General features: G+C 40.9%; 4 protein-coding genes across 5 annotated transcripts in view; 3 read left to right on the top strand and 1 right to left on the bottom strand.

Annotated features, from left to right (window-relative positions):
- The window catches only part of kcnh5b (potassium voltage-gated channel, subfamily H (eag-related), member 5b), a 208,562-nt gene that overhangs the window by 134,686 nt on the left and 50,687 nt on the right, over positions 1-23,189 (bottom strand). The window lies entirely within an intron of this gene.
- LOC115353981 (nuclear factor 7, ovary-like) lies at positions 1,708-3,985 on the top strand. 2 transcript variants are annotated; one of them, XM_030044123.1, is made up of 2 exons: positions 1,720-3,090; positions 3,956-3,985. In XM_030044123.1, the coding sequence occupies exons 1-2, from the start codon at positions 1,720-1,722 to the stop codon at positions 3,983-3,985; spliced, it is 1,401 nt and encodes a 466-aa protein (XP_029899983.1). The 2 variants fall into 2 exon arrangements, with proteins under 2 accessions (XP_029899984.1, XP_029899983.1); XM_030044124.1 differs by lacking the exon at positions 3,956-3,985 and having other exon boundaries at positions 1,708-3,150.
- Positions 8,039-9,485, top strand: LOC115353994 (nuclear factor 7, ovary-like). The gene has a single exon (XM_030044141.1). The coding sequence runs from the start codon at positions 8,045-8,047 to the stop codon at positions 9,440-9,442; it is 1,398 nt and encodes a 465-aa protein (XP_029900001.1). The 5' UTR covers positions 8,039-8,044; the 3' UTR covers positions 9,443-9,485.
- LOC115353996 (nuclear factor 7, ovary-like) lies at positions 13,829-15,232 on the top strand. The gene has a single exon (XM_030044143.1). The coding sequence runs from the start codon at positions 13,838-13,840 to the stop codon at positions 15,230-15,232; it is 1,395 nt and encodes a 464-aa protein (XP_029900003.1). The 5' UTR covers positions 13,829-13,837.

Genomic DNA, 23,189 nt, shown 5'->3' with positions numbered 1-23,189 from the left:
CAAAAATTCACTTATTAAATTGCATCTAGACAGCATGGAGATGTTGATCATTTGTTTTTAACAATGATTGATTTGCTCCATAAGTGAAAAACTGATCTTTAAAAATGCCATTCTTGAATTGACTCCAATTGTTCACATGAGAGCAAAATTCAAAATGCTGTCAAAAATTCAGTTTTTGAGATACACTTCTGAAATTTTTCTGTCAATTTTTTTCATGAACATTGAAGATTTATTTACCAAGAATTTCCAAGTGTATGTTTACAGTACCATTTACAGTCAAATATTTTGATGCACTGTAGGCTCAATTTTTGATAAATCAAAAATCTGAGAAACACCGTTTGTGTAGGACAGTCTGAAGATGCTCTGTAGCAAGTTTGGTGACATTTGAGCAAAAATTGTGGGAGGAGATAGGTTTAATAAGTTTTACAGTTTTTGAAAAAAAAATAGGGTGATGGAATTAATAATTTGCAATACGTATAAATGTAGAAAAGTTTCTTCAGTGTTGGGGCTGCATTTTGGTGAAAGTTGCAAAGCTGTAGCACATATGGTTGATCTGTTATAAATTTTCAAAGTTTTCAAATTTATAGGCTTGCTATAGCGCCACCATCAGGACTACTGGCTTGTGTTTGCAGGTGAGGTAATCTGACATGGGACTGGACCTTTGTGCAAAATTTGGTGAGTTTTCGCACATGGGAAGTAGAACTTCCTTGGAAGAAAGAAAGAAGAAGAAGAACAAGTAGGAATACAAGAGGGACCTGGCAGCTAATGATCAAAGACAACCTGAACAGGGGAAACGCACGAGGGAAAGGGCAAGTGGCCTCAAATTAGAGGAGAGTTGAATTTCAAAATAAAACAGGAAGTCACGAGACAACACACAATAAAACACGACATAGTTTCCTAGACATCACACCACACACCTTATTCCACAGAAAGCATAGTAGTAAACTATGAAATATGAATCTGTTATCACATTAAAAAGTCTGGAAATACAACTATGATTGTCAAAACCAAATTCATGTGTTTTTCTTTGTGTGTGTGTGTGTGTGTGTGTGTGTGTGTGTGTGTGTGTGTGTGTGTGTGTGTGTGTGATATGTTTCACAGACACATAGAAAAGCACAACTACCACAGGTGAAAAAAAAAAACACTTTCAAAACATATGCAAGAAATAACAGCATCACCTTGTGTTCATCATTCAGTATATCAACATCTCACTGATGATGTAACAATATCTTTGATATTTCTATTTGGATTCAAACTCTTCAAAACCAAATCACACACACAAGTTCCCAAGTTCAGAAACAGCAATGTGGAACGAGGCTTTGCTGTGATCTGTTGCAGTGAACTGCTGACACAAGCTCCGCCCCTCAGCTGACTCACCCGAGACAAACCAGGAAACAGCCTGTCATTCTTCCACTGCTCAGTGACAAGACACACACACACACACACACGGAGAGACGGACGATAAGATTCATTTTGGACTTAACCCACGACTTCCACTGAGGGAGGAACTACAGGAGGAATACTGGGAATACTGGAACTCCAACCTGCTGCTGACTCCTCACTGAATCAAAGTTTTAGAAAAGTCACGACTCAAAGTGACTCTAAAGTGAAAGTAACTTTCAGGGACTTTCCAGAACAGGGAGTGTTACCACGACTGAATTGCTGACTTCCTGTTTGAATCGTCTGCCTGATGAGTTTTTCTCTTCACTCAGAGACAAAATGGCTTCCAGATCAGAGGAGGATCTCTGCTGTCCTGTCTGCCATGACGTCTTTAAAGATCCTGTGGTCCTGTCATGTAGCCACAGCTTCTGTAAAGCCTGTCTGCAGAGATGGTGGACAGAGAAACCAACAAGAGACTGTCCAGTTTGTCAGAGAAGATCTTCAAGGAGTGATCCACCTTGTAACTTGGCACTGAAGAACCTGTGTGAGGCCTTCTTACTGCAGAGAGATCAGAGAGCTTCAGCAGGGTCGGAGCTCCTCTGCAGTCTGCATTCTGAGAAACTCAAGCTCTTCTGTCTGGACCATCAGCAGCCAGTGTGTGTCGTCTGTCGAGATTCAAAGAAACACACCAACCACAAGTTCAGACCCATCGACGAAGCTGCTCAGGATCACAGAGAAGAACTTCAGGAATCACTGAAGCCCTTACAGGAGAAACTGAAGGTCTTTAATAAAGTCAAAGGAAACTGTGATCAAACAGCAGAGCACATTAAGGTCCAGGCCCGACGCACAGAGAGGCAGATTAAGGAGGAGTTCAAGAAGCTTCACCAGTTTCTCCAAGAGGAAGAGGAGGCCAGGATTGCCGCTCTGAGGGAGGAAGAGGAGCAGAAGAGTCGGACGATGAAGGAGAAGAAGGAGGCTCTGAGCAGAGAGATAGCAGCCCTTTCAGACACAATCAGAGCCATAGAGAAGGAGCTGAGAGCTGAAGACGTCTCATTCCTGCACAACTACAAGGCTACAGTGGAAAGAGTCCAGCGCCCCCTGCTGGAGGATCCACAGCTGCTCTCAGGAGCTCTGATAGACGAGGCCAAACACCTGGGCAACCTGAGCTTCACCGTCTGGGACAAGATGAAGGAGGTGGTCTCCTACACTCCTGTGGTTCTGGACCCCAACACTGCACATCCAGAACTCTTCCTGTCTGAAGATCTGACCAGTGTGAGACTAGGAGAGGAGCGGGAACTTCCTGACAATCCAGAGAGATTTGACTACTACCCCGCTGTCCTGGGATCTGAGGGCTTCAACTCAGGGACTCACAGCTGGGATGTTGAGGTTGGAGACAGTACAGACTGGTTCCTGGGTGTGATAGAAGAGTCTGTCCGGAGGAAGGGAGAAAAACTATCTGGATTATGGGGAATAGGGTTCGATGAAGGTAAATACAAAGCATTCTCCCCATCTGGTCCAGACACTGATCTCCCAGTTCAGAAGAAGCTCCAGAGGATCAGAGTTCATCTGGACTGGAACAGAGGAAAGCTGACATTCTCTGATCCTGATACTAACACACACATACACACCTTCACACACACTTTCACTGACAGGCTGTTTCCATACATTTGCACCATAGAAACACTGAAGATTTTACCAGTGAAGGTCTCTGTAACAGTGGAACAGCACCGTTAGAAATAGATGACATCAATAACAACAACAACAACAAAATTATAACAACTAAAATGTATAAATAAATAAAGAAAGAAAAGTAAATGTCAAAGCAGTAAAAATTAGATTTAAGGCAAAAACACACCAGAAAGAAAAAAAAAACATAAACAATAAATCACAGCCAAAAGCGGTGAAATGCATCAATATTAATTTATACTAACAACATTCAAATGAATAAAATAATTTTGCTTTAGCTCAAAGTTTTTTGTTGTACATTTAAAAATTTTTAACAGAAAAATATGAGGTTGATTCATTGTCACTGATCTGATGTTTTAAATAAATCATTTTAATTATGAGAAATATAGTTTTCTTTTTCTCCCTAATTCTTTACTCAAGTTTAACTTTTGCTATATTTTCCCCAGAAGTTTAATTTGATATTCTTTCTAATAAATGGGGAAAAGGTGATGCGGAAACATGTTTTTATAAATTACAAGAAAGCTGTATTTATAATGACAGAAGTTATGTATTTTAAAGGTCAGATTAGTGATGCTGGATCAGATTTCTTGTGTATAAATGCTTTACTGTGACTTGTCATTTCGCTGTCAGTCATTTTATCAGGTTGGGTGTCATTTAATTCAAAAGGTGGACATATCAGCTGGTTTCAAATTGTGTGTAATGTTGCTGATTTAGGCTTTGAAGTTTTCTTTACTGTTGCTCTCATTGTTATGTGGCTTTGTGAAAGATCATCTGAAATTCTGAAAATCAAACTGATTCTGTATGTTAGCCCTGTCATGTTTGACCTGATTTTGTCTATTTTCAGTCACTTCTTTGGTAACTTTGCATGTAAAATCAATAAAGAATGAAGGTCAGAAGGAAACATGTTTGTATTTCCTGACTGTGATGTCAGCAGTGATGTCATCGTGTTCGGGTCTTTCTGTGTTTTCTGATTTGAAAAAGGGTGAATTCACTTGCATAGCAATGGTTGGAGTCGTCAATTTTAGGCAATTCTGAGCAACAAGTGGAGAATAGGAAGATGAAAAGAAAGGTGGCATTCTAATGTGCATTTTGCATCAGTTGAGGCTTGAACTCTAATTGGCAAGTGTCAGTTCATGTGAGGCTTCACAAACTGACTAAGCCAGTCACATGATAGCAGCCGCCTATGCATGGAAAGGCAGATTTCAAACCACTGATGAAAAAAATCAGTCATCAAGACAAAAATCTGAAAATACACATATTGCATGTAGACAGCATGGAGATGTTGTCAGTTTGTTTTTAACAATGATTGATTTGCTCCATAAGTGAAAAACTGATGTTTAAGTGTAAAGTGTACAAAGGTTTCTTCAGTATCGGGGCTCCATTGTGATGAAAGTTGCAAAGCTATAGCACATATGGTTGATTTATTATGAATTTTCAAAGTTTAGAAATTTAGAGACTGTAACGCCACCATCAGGACTATTGGCTTGTGTTTGCGGCTGAGGAAATCTGGCATGGGACTGGACCTTTGTGCAAAGTTTGGTGAATTTTGGCACATGGGGATGTTGCACAAGCTGAGGATTGAACTCACAATCTTCGACACCGAGGCCTGGCCTCTACATCACTGAACTAAAACTTCACATGTACCTTCACAAACTGACTGAGCCAATCACTGACATGCAGGACAGCAGGCAGCCATGCATGGAAAGGCAGATTTTAAACAGCTGTCAAAAATTCAGTTATTAAGACAAAAATCTGAAAATACACATATTGCATCTAGACAGCATGGAGATGTTGAACATTTGTTTTTAACAACGATTGATTTACTCCATAAGTGAAAAACTGATGTTTAAAAATGCCATTCTTGCATTGACTCCAATTGTTCACATGAGAGCAAAATTCAAAATGCTGTCAAAAATTGAGTGTTTGAGATACAGTTCTGAAATTTGCCACACATCATCTACGATGACTCCAACATTCTGTCAATTTTTTCATGAACATTGAAGATTTATTTACCAAGAATTTCCAAGTGTATGTTTACAGTACCGTTTACAGTCAAATATTTTGATGCACTGTAGGCTCAGTTTTTGATAAATCAAAAATCTGTGTGGATTGTTTGTGTAGGACAGTCTGAAGATGCTCTGTGGCAAGTTTGGTGACATTTGAGCAAAAATTGTGGGAGGAGATAGGTTTAATAAGTTTTACAGTTTTTGAAAAAAAAAATAGGGTGATGGAATTAATAATAATAAAACTTTAATAATAAAACTTTATTTGTATAGCACCTTTCATACAAGAATTGCAGCTCAAAGTGCTTCACAATAAAAAGAAGAACATTTGAAAACACATTAAATAAAACATTAAAAAGAATAAAACACAGCACAGGGTGGAATTAAAAAGAAAAGGATAAAATTTGAAATAAAACAAAAGATGCAAATAAAACAATAAAAGACAACAGAGTGGAATAAAATAGGAGCTAGTTAAAGGCTAGAGTGAAAAGGTGGGTCTTTAATCTTCTTTTAAAGATGTCTAGTGAACTGGCTTCCCTGATGTCTAAAGGTAGTGTGTTCCAAAGCTTAGGGGCGTAAGTAATAAAGGCGGCATCCCCAACTTTCTTTCGACTGTTGTAGGGAACCAGTAAGCCAGCAGCAGACGACCACAGTGCTCTTTGAGGTGCATAGCCAATAAGGGAGTTGGCAATGTAGCTCGGTCCTAGCCCATGAAGGGCTTTGTATACAAGTAGGAGAACCTTAAAATCAACTCTAAATGTTACAGGGAGCCAGTGTAGGGCAGCTAAGACCGGACTAATATGCTCTCTCTTCCTGGTTCTGGTTAATAAGCGAGCAGCAGAGTTTTGGATGAGCTGAAGTCTGTCAGTGGTTTTCTTTGGGAGGCTGGTAAAAAGTACGTTGCAGTAGTCAAGTCTGCTTGAGATAAAAGCAAGTATTAGTTTTTCAGCATCTTTTTGATTTATAAATGGTCGCACTTTAGCGATGTTTCTAAGGTGGAAGAATGATGTCTTTGTCACCTTATTAATGTGAGACTTGAAACTAAGATCTGGATCCAATACAATGCCAAGACTTGTAACCTCAGATTTAATCCTGGGAGCCAGTTTCCCCAAGTTAATGGACAGCATCTCTCTTTTTGTTTTGGGGCCAACTAACAGGATCTCTGTTTTTTCTTCATTTAACTTTAAGAAGTTATCGCTCATCCATTTGTTCACTGCCATGAGACAGGTAGTGATGGAATTTATCGCTGTAGCATCATTTGGTTCAGCAGAAATATACAGTTGTGTGTCGTCTGCATAACTATGAAAACATACATTGTGCTTTCTGATGATGTCACCGAGTGGCAGCATGTATAGTGAGAAAAGTAATGGACCAAGGCAGCTCCCTTGTGGAACTCCATAGCAGTTGTCCTGTTCCCCAGACACATGATCTCCCAGTCTGACGTAAAACTTTCTCCCTTTGATGTAAGCTTTAAACCAGTGTAACACACAGTCAGAAAGACCAACCAATTTTTCACGGCCATTGATTAAGATGTCATGGTCAATCGTATCAAACGCAGCGCAAAGGTCTAAGAGGATAAAAATTGAGACCTTATTTTCATCATAGTTCAGTCTGAGGTTGCTGACGATTTTAGCAAGCGCCGTTTCAGTGCTATAATGTTTTCTAAAGCCTGATTGAAATTCCTCCAGGATGTTATTTTCTTTAAGAAAGGCATTTATTTGCACTGCAACTATTTTTTCAAGTATCTTACTAATGAATGGTATGTTTGATATTGGCCTATAGCTGCTTAGTGTATTACTATCTAGGTTGGGTTTCTTTAGTAAAGGTTTTACAACAGCTGTTTTGAACTCATCTGGGAAGATGCCAATAATTTGCAATAGGTATAAATGTACAAAAGTTTCTTCAGTGTTGGGGCTACATTTTGGTGAAAGTTGCAAAGCTGTAGCACATATGGTTGATTTATTATAAATTTTCAAAGTTTTCAAATTTATAGGCTTGCTATAGCGCCACCATCAGGACTACTGGCTTGTGTTTGCAGGTGAGGTAATCTGACATGGGACTGGACCTTTGTGCAAAATTTGGTGAGTTTTCGTGCATGGGAAGTAGAACTTCCTTGGAGGAAAGAAAGAAGAAGGAGGACACACAGGAATACAAGAGGGACCTGGCAGCGAATGATCAAAGACAACCTGAACAGGGGAAACACACGAGGGGAGGGGCAAGTGACCTGAAATGAGAGGAGAGTTGAATTTCAAAATAAAACAGGAAGTCACGAGACAACACACAATAAAACACGACATAATTTTCTAGACATCACACCACACACCTTATTCCACGTGTGTGTGTGTGTGTGTGTTATATGTTTCTTAGACACATGGAATACCACAAGGTAAAAAAAAATCATTTTCAAAACATATGCCAGAAATAACAGCATCACCTTATGTTCATCATTCCGTATATCAACATCTCTCTGATGATCTAACAATATCTTTGATATTTCTATTTGGATTCAAACTCTTCGGAACCAAATCACACACAAGTTCACAAGTTCAGAAACAGCAATGTGGAACGAGACGTTGCTCTGATCTGTTGCAGTAAACTGCTGACACAAGCTCCGCCCCTCAGCTGACTCACCCGAGAGAAACCAGGAAACAGGCTGTCATTCTTCCTCTGCTCAGTGACAAGACACACACACACACACACACGGAGAGACGGACAATAAGATTCACTTTTAGACTTAATCCATGACGTCCACTGAGGGAGGAACTACAGGAGGAATACTGGGAATACTTTAACTCCAACCTGCTGCTGACTCCTCACTGAATCAAAGTTTTAGAAAAGCCACAACTCAAAGAGACTCGAACGTGAAAGGAACTTTCAGGGACCTTTCCAGAGCGGGGAGTGTTACCACGACTGACTGACTGACTTCCTGTTTGAACTGACTGCCTGGTGAGTTTTTCTCTGCACTCAGAGACAAAATGGCTTCCACATCAGAGGAGGATCTCTGCTGTCCTGTCTGCCATGACATCTTCAAGGATCCTGTAGTCCTGTCATGTAGCCACAGCTTCTGTAAAGCCTGTCTGCAGAGCTGGTGGACAGAGAAACCAACAAAAGACTGTCCAGTTTGTAAGAGAAGATCTTCAAAGACTGATCCACCTCGTAACTTGGTGTTGAAGAACGTGTGTGAGGCCTTCTTACTGCAGAGAGATCAGAGAGCTTCAGCAGGGTCAGAGCTCCTCTGCAGTCTACACTCTGAGAAACTCAGGCTCTTCTGTCTGGACCATCAGCAGCCAGTGTGTGTCGTCTGTCGAGATTCAAAGAAACACACCAACCACAAGTTCAGACCCATCGATGAAGCTGCTCAGGATCACAGAGAAGAACTTCAGAAATCACTGAAGCCCTTACAGGAGAAACTGGAGCTCTTTAATGAAGTCAAAGGAAACTGTGATCAAACAGCAGAGCACATTAAGGTCCAGGCCCGACGCACAGAGAGGCAGATTAAGAAGGAGTTTAAGAAGCTTCACCAGTTTCTCCAAGAGGAAGAGGAGGCCAGGATCGCCGCTCTGAGGAAGGAAGAGAAGCAGAAGAGTCGGATGATGAAGGAGAAGACGGAGGCTCTGAGCAGAGAGATAGCAGCCCTTTCAGACACAATCAGAGCCACAGAGAAGGAGCTGAGAGCTGAAGACGTCTCATTCCTGCACAACTACAAGGCTACAGTGGAAAGAGTCCAGCGCCCCCTGCTGGAGGATCCACAGCTGCTCTCAGGAGCTCTGATAGACGAGGCCAAACACCTGGGCAACCTGAGGTTCACCGTCTGGGACAAGATGAAGGAGGTGGTCTCCTACACTCCTGTGGTTCTGGACCCCAACACTGCACACCCAGACCTCTTCCTGTCTGAAGATCTGACCAGTGTGAGGGAAGGAGAGAGACAGAAACTTCCTGACAATCCAGAGAGATTTGACTGTTACTACGCTGTGCTGGGATCTGAGGGCTTCAACTCAGGGACTCACAGCTGGGATGTTGAGGTTGGAGGCAGTACAGAATGGGAACTGGGTGTGATAGAAGAGTCTGGCCAGAGGAAGGGCAGCATACAATCTGGATTATGGGTAATATGGTTCTATAAAGGTAAATACAAAGCAGGCTCCCCATCTGGTCCAGACACTGTTCTCCGAGTGAAGAAGAAGAAGCTCCAGAGGATCCGAGTTCATCTGGACTGGAACAGAGGACAGCTGACATTCACTGATCCTGATACTAACACACACATACACACCTTCACACACACTTTCACTTCCAGGCTGTTTCCATTCATTAGCACCACAGAAACACTGAAGATTTTACCAGTGAAGGTCTCTGTAACAGTGGAACAGCACTGTTAGAAATAGATGACATCAATAACAACAAAAACAAAATTATAACATCAACAAATGTAGAAAGAAAGAAAGAATTATAGCTGCTGTGCAGCGATGGGTCGGGTCCGGGCAGTTTTAAGCAATTCTAAGCAACAAGCAGAAGAATATGAACTTAAACTGAACTGATTGACACACCTGGTAAGAAAAGGGCAGGTCAAAGGCCTGGAGGGGACAGATGATTGGCCAAGACACAACAAAGACATGCAACACGGGGGCGGGGCTAATGAAAAAATGCAGGGCAGGTGTGAGGACAAACAAGCTGACAAGACTATGGAGGAACAATAGGGACAAAATGAACACAGCAGACTAAAACATAATAAACATTATAGCTGCTGTGCAACAATGGTCAGGGCCAGGCAACTTTAGGCAATTCTGAGCAACAAGTAGAGAATAGGAAGACGAAAAGAAAGGTGACATTCTTATGTGCATTTTGTATCAGCTGAGGCTTGAACTCACAGTTTCTGGCATAAAGGACAACACTCTATCGCACTGAGCTAATTGGCAAGTGTCATTTCATGTGAGGCTTCACAAATTGACTAAGACAGTCACATGACAGCAGCCGCCTATGCATAGAAAGGCAGAGTTCAAACCACTGTAATATAAATAAATAAGTCATCAAGACAAAAATCTGACAATGATGATCTGGCATGGGACTGGACCTTTGTGCAACGTTTGGTGAGTTTTGGCACATGGGAATGTTGTACAAGCTGAGGATTGAACTCACAGTCTTGGACACCGAGGCCTGGCCTCTACCTCACTGAGCTAAAACTTCAAATGTACCTTCACAAACTGACTGAGCCAATCACTGACCTGCAGGACAGCAGGCAGCCATGCATGGAAAGGCAGATTTTAAACAGCTGTCAAAAATTCAGTTATTAAGACAAAAATCTGAAAATACACATATTGCATCTAGACAGCATGGGGATGTTGAACATTTGTTTTTAACAACAATTGATTTACTCCATAAGTGAAAAACTGATGTTTAAAAATGCCATTCTTGCATTGACTACAATTGTTCACATGAGCAAAATTCAAAATTCTGTCAAAAATTGAGTGTTTGAGATACAGTTCTGAAATTTGCCACACATCATCTACGATGACTCCAACATTCTGTCAATTTTTTTCATGAATATTGAAGATTTATTTACCAAGAATTTGCAAGTGTATTTTTACAGTACCGTTTACAGTCAAACATTTTGATGCACTGTAGGCTCAACTTTTGATAAATCAAAAATCTGTGTGGATTGTTTGTGTAGGACAGTCTGAAGATGCTCTGTGGCAAGTTTGGTGACATTTGAGCAAAAATTGTGGGAGGAGATAGGTTTAATAGGTTTTACAGTTTTTGAAAAAAATAGAGTGATGGATTTCATAATTTGCAATAGGTTTAGTGTACAAAAGTTTCTTCAGTGTTGGGGCTGCATTTTGGTGAAAGTTGCAAAGCTGTAGCATATATGGTTGATTTGTTATGAATTTTCAAATTTTTGAAATTTAGAGACTTGCTGTAGCGCCACCATCAGGACTATTGGCTTCTGTTTGCATCTGAGGAAATCTGACATGGGACTGGACCTTTGTGCAAAATTTGGTGATTTTTAACACATGGGAAGTAGGACTTCCTCAGAAGATGAAAGAAGAAGAAGAAGCAAAAGAAGAGGAAGAACACGCAGGAATACAAGAGGGACCTGGCAGGTAATGATCAAAGACAACCTGAACAGGGGAAACACATGAGGGGAAGGGCAAGTGACCATAAATGAGAATAGAGTTAAATTTCAAAATAAAACAGGAAGTCATGAGACAACACACAACAAAACATGACATAGTTTTCTAGACATAACTATGGAGGACTAAAAGGGACAGAATGAAATAAATAAATACATCTTTAAATAAATACTTAAAAGTGTCATTAATTAATTAAAATGGGAATTAAATAAATAAATGTGTCATTAAATAAATAAATATGTCATTAAATAAATAAATGTGTCATTAAATAAATAAATGTGTCATTAAATGTGTCATTAATTCATTAAAATACCAGTTCATTTAATGTAAAAACATATATATAATTATTTCATTATTTATTTAATTATTTCATGGACCGGTGTTGCAGTGCTTCATGAATTAATTTTATCTGTCAAACTCACCCATCAAAGTTAGTGGGCGGGACTAACGTGAATCTAGCCCAATCGATTGCTTAGGTCTGAAGCCTGGAAGTCTGCCGGAGCCGGAGGAGTTTTGCTGAGAGCCTCTCCAGTTAAAGTTACTGCTTCTCTGAGTAGTTCTGGGCAACTTCTCGACATTTTGTGGCTGCACCTATCTAGCACGCATCGCGCACCGCAGTAACATTTGCTCCTGCAAATCCCCCATTTGCTTGAACCGAGTAAAGGTTGCGCCACCAAGTGTGTCAGAATATCAAATCAAATCAAATCAAATCAAATCAAATCAAATCAAATCAAGCTTTATTGTCATTAAGCTACACATACAGCAGTAGTGCACACAAAATGAGATAGAGTTTTTCACTTGGGATCCCCGAGTGATGGTAAAGTCAGCAGTTTAAAAGTCTAACAGCTTTCTGGAGGAAGCTGTTGCTCATTCTAGCGGTTTTGCTTTTCACCGTTTGCCTGATGGAAGCAGCTCAAAGTATTTGTGGAGCGGGTGAGAAGGGTCTCTGACGGTGTTCAGTGCTCTACTCCTGCAGGGATGGGATGTTTCCATGGAGCCATGTCTCCGCAAAAGCAAGCACACAGCAGTCTCTCTCCTGCGGGTGTCTTAGCAAGCGTAGCTCGTCCAGCTTGTTGTCGAGGGAGCGAACATTAGAGAGCAAGAGCCACGGTCCTGCTGGTCTGGAGGGGTTAGCCTATAGCCTTTAGCCTTTAGCCTTTAGCCTCTAGCCTCTAGCCTGTAGCCTAGCGTGGATCCCGGCTCTCTTCCCCCTCATTTGTTTACGTTTGCACCGCTTGCGCTCCCTCCTCTCCCTGGTGACGGCCGGTGTAGACGCAGGTAAAATCCCGTGCTGCCGTAGTGTGTCCACATCAAAGCAGAGTGCCTCAGTTCTTGCAGCGTGCTTTACCTGATGTTTAGTAAAGTCTCTCGGCTGTAGGTTATGCAACCTGAGCGTCTGGGTTAAGCAAAACAGTTAAAAACTTTCACTCTAGAATATGTTTACTTGCTCTGCATCAATCGATTATCTGAAGTCGATCTGTCTTGGCTTGCTGTGCCGGGTAACCAATCAGGTGTTAGGATCCGCCCACTGACTTTGATGGGTGAGTTTGACAGATAAAATTAATTCATGAAGCACTGCAACACCGGTCCATGAAATAATTAAATAAATAATGAAATAATTATATATATGTTTTTACATTAAATGAACTGGTATTTTAATGAATTAATGACACATTTAATGACACATTTATTTATTTAATGACACATTTATTTATTTAATGACATATTTATTTATTTAATGACACATTTATTTATTTAATTCCCATTTTAATTAATTAATGACACTTTTAAGTATTTATTTAAAGATGTATTTATTTATTTCATTCTGTCCCTTTTAGTCCTCCATACATAACACCACACACCTTATTCCTCATAAAGCATAGCAGTAAACTATAAAATATGAATCTGTTATCACATTAAAAACTCTGGAAATATAACTGTGATTGTCAAAACCAAATTCATGTGTTTTTCTTTGTGTGTGTGTGTGTGTGTGTGTGTGTGTGTGTTATATGTTTCATAGACACAAGGAATACCACAACTACCGCAGGTGAAAAAAAAAAAATCATTTTCAAAACATATGCCAGAAATAACAGCATCACCTTGTGTTCATCATTCATTATATCAACATCTCTCTGATGATGTAAAAATATCTTTGATATTTCTATTTGGATTCAAACTCTTCAGAACCAAATCACACACAAGTTCACATGTGCAGAAACAGCAATGTGGAACGAGACGTTGCTCTGATCTGTTGCAGTAAACTGCTGACACAAGCTCCGCCCCTCAGCTGACTCACCCGAGACAAACCAGGAAACAGGCTGTCATTCCTCCACTGCTCAGTGACAAGACACACACACACACACACACAGAGACGGACGATACGATTCATTTTGGAATTAACCCACGACTTCCACTGAGGGAGGAACTACAGGAGGAATACTGGGAATACTGGAAATACTGTAACTCCAACCTGCTGCTGACTCCTCACTGAATCAAAGTTTTAGAAAAGCCACGACTCAAAGAGACTCTAAAGTGAAAGTAACTTTCAGGGACCTTTCCAGAGCGGGTAGTGTTACCACGCCTGACTGACTGACTTCCTGTTTGAACCGACTGCCTGGTGAGTTTTTCTCTTCACTCAGAGACAAAATGGCTTCTACATCAGAGGAGGATCTCTGCTGTCCTGTCTGCCATGACATCTTTAAAGATCCTGTGGTCCTGTCATGTAGCCACAGCTTCTGTAAAGCCTGTCTGCAGAGCTGGTGGACAGAGAAACCAATAAAAGACTGTCCAGTTTGTAAGAGAAGATCTTCAAAGAGTGATCCACCTGTTAGCTTGGTGCTGAAGAACGTGTGTGAGGCCTTCTTACTGCAGAGAGATCAGAGAGCTTCAGCAGGGTCAGAGCTCCTCTGCAGTCTGCATTCTGAGAAACTCAAGCTCTTCTGTCTGGACCATCAGCAGCCAGTGTGTGTCGTCTGTCGAGATTCAAAGAAACACACCAACCACAAGTTCAGACCCATCGATGAAGCTGCTCAGGATCACAGAGAAGAACTTCAGAAATCACTGAAGACCTTACAGGAGAAACTGGAGCTCTTTAATCAAGTCAAAGGAAACTGTGATCAAACAGCAGAGCACATTAAGGTCCAGGCCCGACGCACAGAGAGGCAGATTAAGGAGGAGTTTAAGAAGCTTCACCAGTTTCTCCAAGAGGAAGAGGAGGCCAGGATCACCGCTCTGAGGAAGGAAGAGGAGCAGAAGAGTCGGACGATGAAGGAGAAGACGGAGGCTCTGAGCAGAGAGATAGCAGCCCTTTCAGACACAATCAGAGCCATAGAGAAGGAGCTGAGAGCTGAAGACGTCTCATTCCTGCACAACTACAAGGCTACAGTGGAGAGAGTCCAGCGCCCCCTGCTGGAGGATCCACAGCTGCTCTCAGGAGCTCTGATAGACGAGGCCAAACACCTGGGCAACCTGAGCTTCACCGTCTGGGACAAGATGAAGGAGGTGGTCTCCTACACTCCTGTGGTTCTGGACCCCAACACTGCCCATCCAGTCCTCTTCCTGTCTGAAGATCTGACCAGTGTGACAGGGGGACAGAGACAGAAACTTCCTGACAATCCAGAGAGATTTGACTACTACAGCGCTGTCCTGGGATCTGAGGGCCTCAACTCAGGGACTCACAGCTGGGATGTTGAGGTTGGAGACAGTACACACTGGGTCCTGGGTGTGATAGCAGAGTCAGGCCAGAGGAAGGGAGAAGAACTATCTGGATTATGGGGAATAGGGTTCAATGGAGGTAAATACTCAGCGTGCTCCCTACCAGGTCCATTCACTGATCTCCGAGTGAAGAAGAAGTTCCAGAGGATCAGAGTTCATCTGGACTGGAACAGAGGAAAGCTGACATTCTCTGATCCTGATACTAACACACACATACACACCTTCACACACACTTTCACTGAGAGGCTGTTTCCATACATTGGCACCATAGAAACACTGAAGATTTTACCAGTGAAGGTCTCTGTAACAGTGGAACAGCACCGCTAGAAATAAATGACATCTACAGCAACAACAACAACAAAATTATAACAACTAAAATGTATAAAGGAAGAAAGAAAGGAAGAAAAATAAATGTCAAAGCAGTAAAAATTCGATTAAAGGAAAAAACACATTAGAAAGAAAAAAAAATCCATAAACAATAAATCATAGCCAAAAGCAGCGAAATGCATCAATATTAATTTATACTAACAACATTCAAATGAATAAAATAATTTTGCTTCAGCTCAAAGATTTTTTTGTACATTTGAAATTTTTTAACAGAAAAATATGAGGTTGATTCACTGTCACTGATCTGACGTTTAAATAAATCATTTTAATTACGAGAAATATAGTTTTCTCTTTCCCCCTAATTCTTTACTCAAATTTAACTTTTGCTATATTTTTCCCAGCAGTTTCATTTGATTTTCTTTCTAATAAATGGGGAAAAGCTGATTTGGAAACATGTTTTTTAAAATGACAAGAAAGCTGTATTTATAATGATAGAAGTTATGTATTTAAAAGGTCAGATTAGTGATGCTGGATCAGATTTCTTGTGGAGAAATGCTTTACTGTGACTCCTCATTTTGCTGTCAATCATTTTATCAGGTTGGGTGTCATTTAATTCAAAAGGTGGACATAACAGTTGGTTTCAAATTGTGTGTAATGTTGCTGATTTAGGCTTTGAAGCTTTCTTTACTGTTGCTCTCTTTGTTATGTGGCTTTGTGAAAGATCATCTGTTCAATTCTGAAAATGAAACTGATTCTGTATGTTAGCACTGTCATGTTTGACCAGATTTTGTCTATTTTCAGTCACTTTTTTATTAACTTTCCATGTAAAATCAATAAAGAATGATGTCATCATGTTCAGGTCCTTCTGTGTTTTATGATTGTGATTGTGTGGGAGGACACGGAAAAAAGTTGGTTGACATTTTTCCTAGATGTAACACCACACACCTTATTCCACATAAAGCATAGCAGTAAACTATAAAATATGAATCTGTGATTGCAGTAAAAAGTCTGGAAAAATATCTGTGATTGTCAAAACCAAATTCATGTGTTTTTTCTTTGTGTGCGTGTGTGTGTGTGTGTGTGTGTGTGTGTGTATGTGTGTGTGTGTGTGTGTGTTATATGTTTCATAGACACATGGAACACCACAACTACCACAGGATGTCAATTACAATTTTAAAAACATATGCCAGAAATAACAGCATCACCTTGTGTTCATCCTTCAGTATCAACATTTCTCTGATGATCTCACAATTTCTTTGATATTTCTATTTGGAGTCAAACTCTTCAGAACCAAATCACACACAAGTTCACACGTTCAGAAACAGCAATGTGGAACGAGGCTTTGCTCTGATCTGCAGCAGTAAACTGCTGACACAAGCTCCGCCCCTCACCTGACTCACCTGAGACAAACCAGGAAACAGGCTCTCATTCTTACACACACACACACACACACACACACACACACACACACACACACATACACGGAGAGATGGATGATAAGATTCATATTTGGACTTCAGTCTTCAGTCATCAAGACAAAAATCTGAAAATACACATATTGCATGTAGACAGCATGGAGATGTTGGTCATTTGACTGATTTGCTCCATAAGTGAAAAACTGATGTTTAAGTGTAAAGTGTACAAAGGTATCTTCAGGAATTAGTTCAGTATTTTCCAATAGTTTTACTTTTCCATTATTTTTTTTTATTTTTTTTTTTTCTGGTCACCATCATCCTTGTGACCAGTGCCTCAGGTTGCGAAGACACACACGTTACATTAAATATGTTTTTAGCAGTATAACAACAAACGCCGCTCAAAAAAAATAAAAATAAAAATAAATAAATATATATATATATATATATATATACACACACACACACACACACACACACACACACACACACACACATATATATATACATATATATATATATGTATATATATATATATTACATGTTACTTGGCATGTTCCCATGTTTCGGCATATTCCACTCTCTTATGTAATGCAACACTCAACCTGCGGGGGCAGCAGTATGCGTATAGGTGTCTGGTCTGCAGGAAATACAGAAGAAGAAGAAGCCATCACTATTTCTGTGTTTTCTCCTGTCAATATCCTCCATGATACTGAAGTGTTTGATCAGCTGAAGGCAGACTGCAGTCTCCTGGCTCTTGCTGCTGTTCGGCATGTCGTTCCCCCCGCTTGCAGTAACCATAGCAACAAAGATGCCCCAGGATTCATTGTGAATCAAGCGTGCGCAGACGTGACTGAATATTCCGGTTCTGGGCATTTTCCGATCAAGGTGTTTACATGGCACAATATTCCGGTTGGAACAGGCACATGCCAGGGCTCTGATTCAGAATTCTCTCCAACCGGAATATGACCTTAATCCGGTTCGGTGCGTGTTTACATGATTCGTGCACAACTGGAATATTGAGGATATTCCAAATAATACAGGAACATGGTGTGCATGTAAATGTGCTCAATGTCATTTTTTTCTTATTGTCCCTGAAATATTGTGTCTATTCTAGTCTATTCTAACATGCCTAATTTCCGTTTATGTAATTCTGTATAAAGTCCCACTAAACTCAGGTGGTTCTTATTGGGACAAAATCTGAGAAGTGCAGTCTGTGTTATGACGTCTTCTCTGTTTGGGACTCTTTCACATTAAAATGTCTGGGAGGTGAAGATGATGGCGTTTGCAGACAGGCCTTTACAAAAAAAAAATTGCAATGAAAACGTAATAAAAAAAATTTACGTGTAAAGCCTCTGTAAACACAATTAAAGTACACAGACTAAAACACACACACACACACACACACACACACACACACACAATAACATCTCCACAGTGTGTACCACAGGGACAACATTAGCTGATTAGCTCAGACAGCGAGTCAATAGCCTGGTAGGCTGCAATAAAAAAAAAAAAAAAAAAAAGTCCCTCATCAGTGCAAAATAAATGTTCTCCAAAAAGCAAAAGGCACTGGATCATTTCATATGCAAATTAATCCAACTAATTGCAGTGGGGATAAATGGAAACTTCAGGGTTTTTTATTTTTTTGTTTTGTTTTGTTTTTTGTTTTTCAGCTTAACTGGCCTCTCAGGGAGGAGCGAGGGAACCGCTCTCCTCGCTGCATGCCTCTCAGAGATCTGGAGAAAATATGAAACTCAATCAAATTATGTCACACAACAACAAAAATGAAGAAATACGTGAGAGAAATTCCTCAGGACAGGATGTTAAAGGGGGCAATAAATACAATTTTGAGCGCCCAGTGGCACCAACTTCACATGATCCACCAGTTTGTTTGATTTCTGTTTTGACATTTGACATATTTGACAGTTGACTCTTGCCGCTCTGTGTTTTGTTTGAAACATCTGGGAAGGGGAACATGCATCACCGAGAGCTTGAGAGACGCTGCCACACAGCACAGGAGAGTTTAATCTGCCGTCACCCAGACACGGTGACAGGGAAAGTGAGGATGAATCATCTGCTCTCCTCTGTGGCCCGAGTCAATTACCGTCACTGAAAGGAGACTGACCGCGCCGCTCTCGTCGGAGAAAAGCAACAAGTCGCTCTCGGCTGAGGACACAATAATCTGACAGCGCCGGGGATCACGGAAAATATACAAGAGCCACAGGTGAGGTACTGCTCATGACTGACTTTTTTTTTTTTTTTTTTTTTTTTTTTTTTTTTCCCAAAGCGCTGAGTTCCTCGGCCATTTTCAGGTGAAAGTGCGGCTCCTGAAGCTGGACGAGGACACGACGTATCAGCTGGAAGGTGATAGGTTTGTGCATAAAAACTAACAATTCAACCACAAGAACTGGATTCGGAGTGGAGCAGACTTTCAGATCGCATGTTGATTTCCCAAAAACACGGCATGAATCATTGCGACTGCAAAGACGTGTGGCCGTTGCACCGAGCTAACCTCCACATTCCAGCTGATGTGAAATACCAATGTTTATTTATTTTCAGAAAGTAGAAAGTGCTCTGCTCTATGCACGCCGCCTTGTGACGGGAACATCTAACCACAAACACCATTTTACTCTGAACCGGCCAAACGGACCCACAGTCCTTCTGCTGCACTCAAGTTCTGTGAATTCAACAACAGCTGTTCAAATGTGCTCTGTGGTGGGACAAGAAGCCCCCAGACATTACAATTTGATGACCCTGAACACACACACACACCTTCCCTACACACTAGGTATGTACCCGAACCCGAATACGATATTCGGAAGTACAGAAATAATGCTTTGATCCCGAATCATTTTTCTGTCCCAAGTTTCTCCTCATGATTCGGGAGCTTTTTTCTAAAAAAAAAAAAAAATAAATAAAATAAACGTTTGGATGCGTGTTTTGAGCCAATTACAAGAGATTAAATGAAAACGTGACAAAAAACATGTTGGTGCGTGTTTTGAGCCGATCACATCCCTCTGAGACGCTGCCACAATGAATCATTTCACCAGCAGAATTTGATCCATTCAGTCCGATCAAGTTTGGAAAGTCTAGAAGAGCCGCATGATTAAATGATTTTATTCCCGTTCTAGTTAGCCGAGAGCTAAACCCGAAGTTAGCCGGCGAGCTCATCGGAAGTCTCTAGTGTGCCCACTTCCGGTTTCTTCCCGAATCCTAAGTTTTTTTTTAAAAGCCTGAATCCGAACCTGAATACAAATAGTGCAATGGCTGTACACTCTCCACAGCTCTCACCTTACCCATACACACAATTTGAATGCTCGTTTTTTTCATCGGCACTTTTGGCCGTGACAAGTCGAACCGTACATTTTCATCACCAACACTGAAACATCGACACTCGTGAAAGTTGCACTCAAATCTCTTGGTTACTCTAATATTGTTCATGTGAAGCAGCCATTTCCAGTTGGTCTTGTTGATTTTTTTTGAAAACCAAATGCTCCGTCTCATTGGCTGAGAGGGGAGGAAAAGCAAGTCAAGGCACCCGCAGGGCTTCGCCGTTATTTAAAGACACAGCTTGGAGCGGGCAGCCCTGTTGTCATGGGAAAGGAAATCCCATCCAGAGACCGACTTTCCATAAACCTTCAACAGGAACTGGAACGTCGTTTGATTAAAACACAGGAAACACTCTACAGGAACTGGAACAGCATGCTATACACATTTTACTGGAACTGAAACAACAAAACAACTTTCTGTACCAATCAGAACAACCTAAAAATGTCCCTGATCAGCTGCAGTGATCACTAGAGGTTATTGACATTAAAATGTCCCTTACATGGCAGAAATACACTGATTAGGAAAAAAAATAAGCGCTCATTGAGAACGTTCAGAAAATCCTTTTGAGTGTGCTACTGTTGAACTCAGACACACACACACACAAGCACCCATGCACACACACACACACACACACACACACACACGTTCACTGTTGCTGTCTAATCTGCATAAGTCAAAGTATTCCCAAGTATCCTCTTGCTCACATTCCTTTTACTTTTTGTTGCTGGTGTGTGTGTGTGTGTGTGCGTGCTTGTGTGTGTGTGTGTGTGTGTGTGTGTGCGTGTGTGTGTGTGCGTGTGTGTGTGTGTGTGTGCATGTGTGTGTATGGGGGTGATTTGCTTTATAAGCTGCTGGATGAGAAAGGAAACGTCCCTCTGGGGGTCAGTAAAACAGATCGCATCTCATCACCAGCACATGAGCACGAGAGGCACACACACACACACACACACACAGAGAGAGAGAGAGAGAGAGAGAGAGAGAGAGAGAGAGAGAGAGAGAGAAGGCCATGGCTTCTTAGTTTAAACTCATAACACATATGATCAGATCTGCACAAGGAGGCTAGGGGGTTTTTACCAGCCGGTGTTAATACCAATGTTTTTACACTGAAGCTGAAAACTGAAAATAAACAGCTTGAAATCCTTTTAGCTGTAAATTCTTTTAAAACCTGTAAAGAAAATGCAGTTTCAGTGCAGGTTTGTTCTTATGTGGATGTGATCTGGGGAGGCACATGGATAACAGCGGCGGTGTTGGTCGATTTCCAAAATTTGATTTAACTCCATGCGTCAGTCTCCTCCAACACCAGCAGATACCCTCTGCAGCTCTGCAGGCTGTGTGGATGTCTCTGCAGCCTCCACAGGCTCCCTCAGTGGGGGGAAAAAAAAGAAGTCCATGTGGAAATCCGTATTCTCAATTTTGCAAAGTGTGCATACGGTTTAATAATTCATGCCCTGAAAGTAACTTCTCCTCCAGGAGAGAGACATTGTTACACAAGCTGCATCAAGGCAGCCACAGGCAGCAAGATTAAAAGCAAAACAGAGCTATTTCGCCTTCAAATACAAAGTGCAAAAGTTGCCACTTAAAAAGAAAAATAATAATAATAAAAAATAGATACTGGTTCCATAAGAGATTGCAAGGCTGTGTGTGTGCAGCTTTTAAAACAGGTTGTTAATCTGTTGCCAGATAAGAAGTGCAAATTGTTAAAACGTGGGAATGAGTTGCAAAACTGAAGACTTGAGAGTAATATCTTCCACAGTGACTTAATTTTCCACCAACTAGACCCCGTGAGACTCCTTCATATCCCTATTACCCGCGTTATCAATTAGAGAAAACCATTATGCAAAAATCAAGACGCTCGCAGAGGGCCAAGAAGTGCAGTCACACAGAGATCCAACGAGAGCTTCACACACAGCAGCACGTGGATGCACGAGACGTGTTTTTCCCAGAAGCAGAACCAGCCGGTGGAGAACAACCACCTGCACGTTCAGGAGTGTCCAAACACATAGATCCACAAGGGCCTGTTGCAATTTTACAAAAACAAAAACATACGCACACAACCCCTGAAAACGGATCTATAATCCCCACCGTGGAAAGGTTACGCAGATCTCCAAGGCCTCCGCGCCCCGTTTTACACACAGCCCTGTCAGCAAATACGGGTCTGTTTTCCTTTACCATCACGCTCCTTTAACGTCACAGATGATGAAAAAAAAAAAAAAAAAAAAATCATTCATATTTCATGCCCTGAGTCGCAGAAGACAAACTCACCGAGTTCTTCAAGCGCTTCAAGGGCTTTCTGTTTGCCAATATTAACATATCCTATAACATCACATGGACAAAAAAATAAAATAAAATAAAATAAAAATCTAAAAATCAAATTGAATTTAAATAAAATAACAAAATAAAATAAACCAAAAAATTATAAAATTAAATTGAAATAAAAAAGTGAATAAAGTAAAATAAATAACACAAAATAAAATAAAATAAAATAACACAAAATAAAATAATTTGTTATTTATATAGTACCGTTCATATTGGGGGTGCAGCTCAGAGTGCTTTGCAATAAAGTGAAAAACCAAGAGAATAAAATAAACTTAATTTAAAACAAGTGCAATCACTGCACAGTCAAACCAACTCAACCAACCAATCAGCTGAGCCCGCTGAGCGCTGCTCGCTGATCCGCCGGGCCTCTGGGCCCATCAGTGTGTGCACAATGGACCTTTTATTTACCATCTCCTGTCCATCAAAGCAAATCCAACATGCAGCAGACATACCATCAAATACACACAAGGCCTCTGATTTTTATTCCCTCGGCTCATACGATATGAAAGAGGAGAAAAAAAATAAATAAAACGACATACAGTAGCAGAGCCTTTATGCAGCTGTAAATCCACCAGGACCGTGCACACACTATGTAAAACGCCTATAGTGGCATCAAATACACAAAAGGCCTCTTGATTTTTTATTTCCTTGCACCGCAGCATCACACCGAGAGATAAAATAATAAAAAAATATAACACTGTGTCTCCATGCAGCAGGTCCACAGCCCCAGAGCAGCATCACACACACACACACACACACACACACACATCTAGAAATAGCAACAGCACACAGCAGAGGCAGCGGCACACACTCAACAAAACCTTTTTCAGCGCTGCCGTTAATGAGTTCGTCATCACAAAGCCACGCCGCGCTGCCGAGCTTTCCTCAAACCCGCA

This window comes from Myripristis murdjan, chromosome 22, assembly GCF_902150065.1.
Source record: "Myripristis murdjan chromosome 22, fMyrMur1.1, whole genome shotgun sequence".
NCBI lineage: Eukaryota > Metazoa > Chordata > Actinopteri > Holocentriformes > Holocentridae > Myripristis > Myripristis murdjan.
The sequence above is the reverse complement of the archived record's forward strand: the minus strand, read 5'-3'. Positions and strand labels throughout refer to the sequence as shown.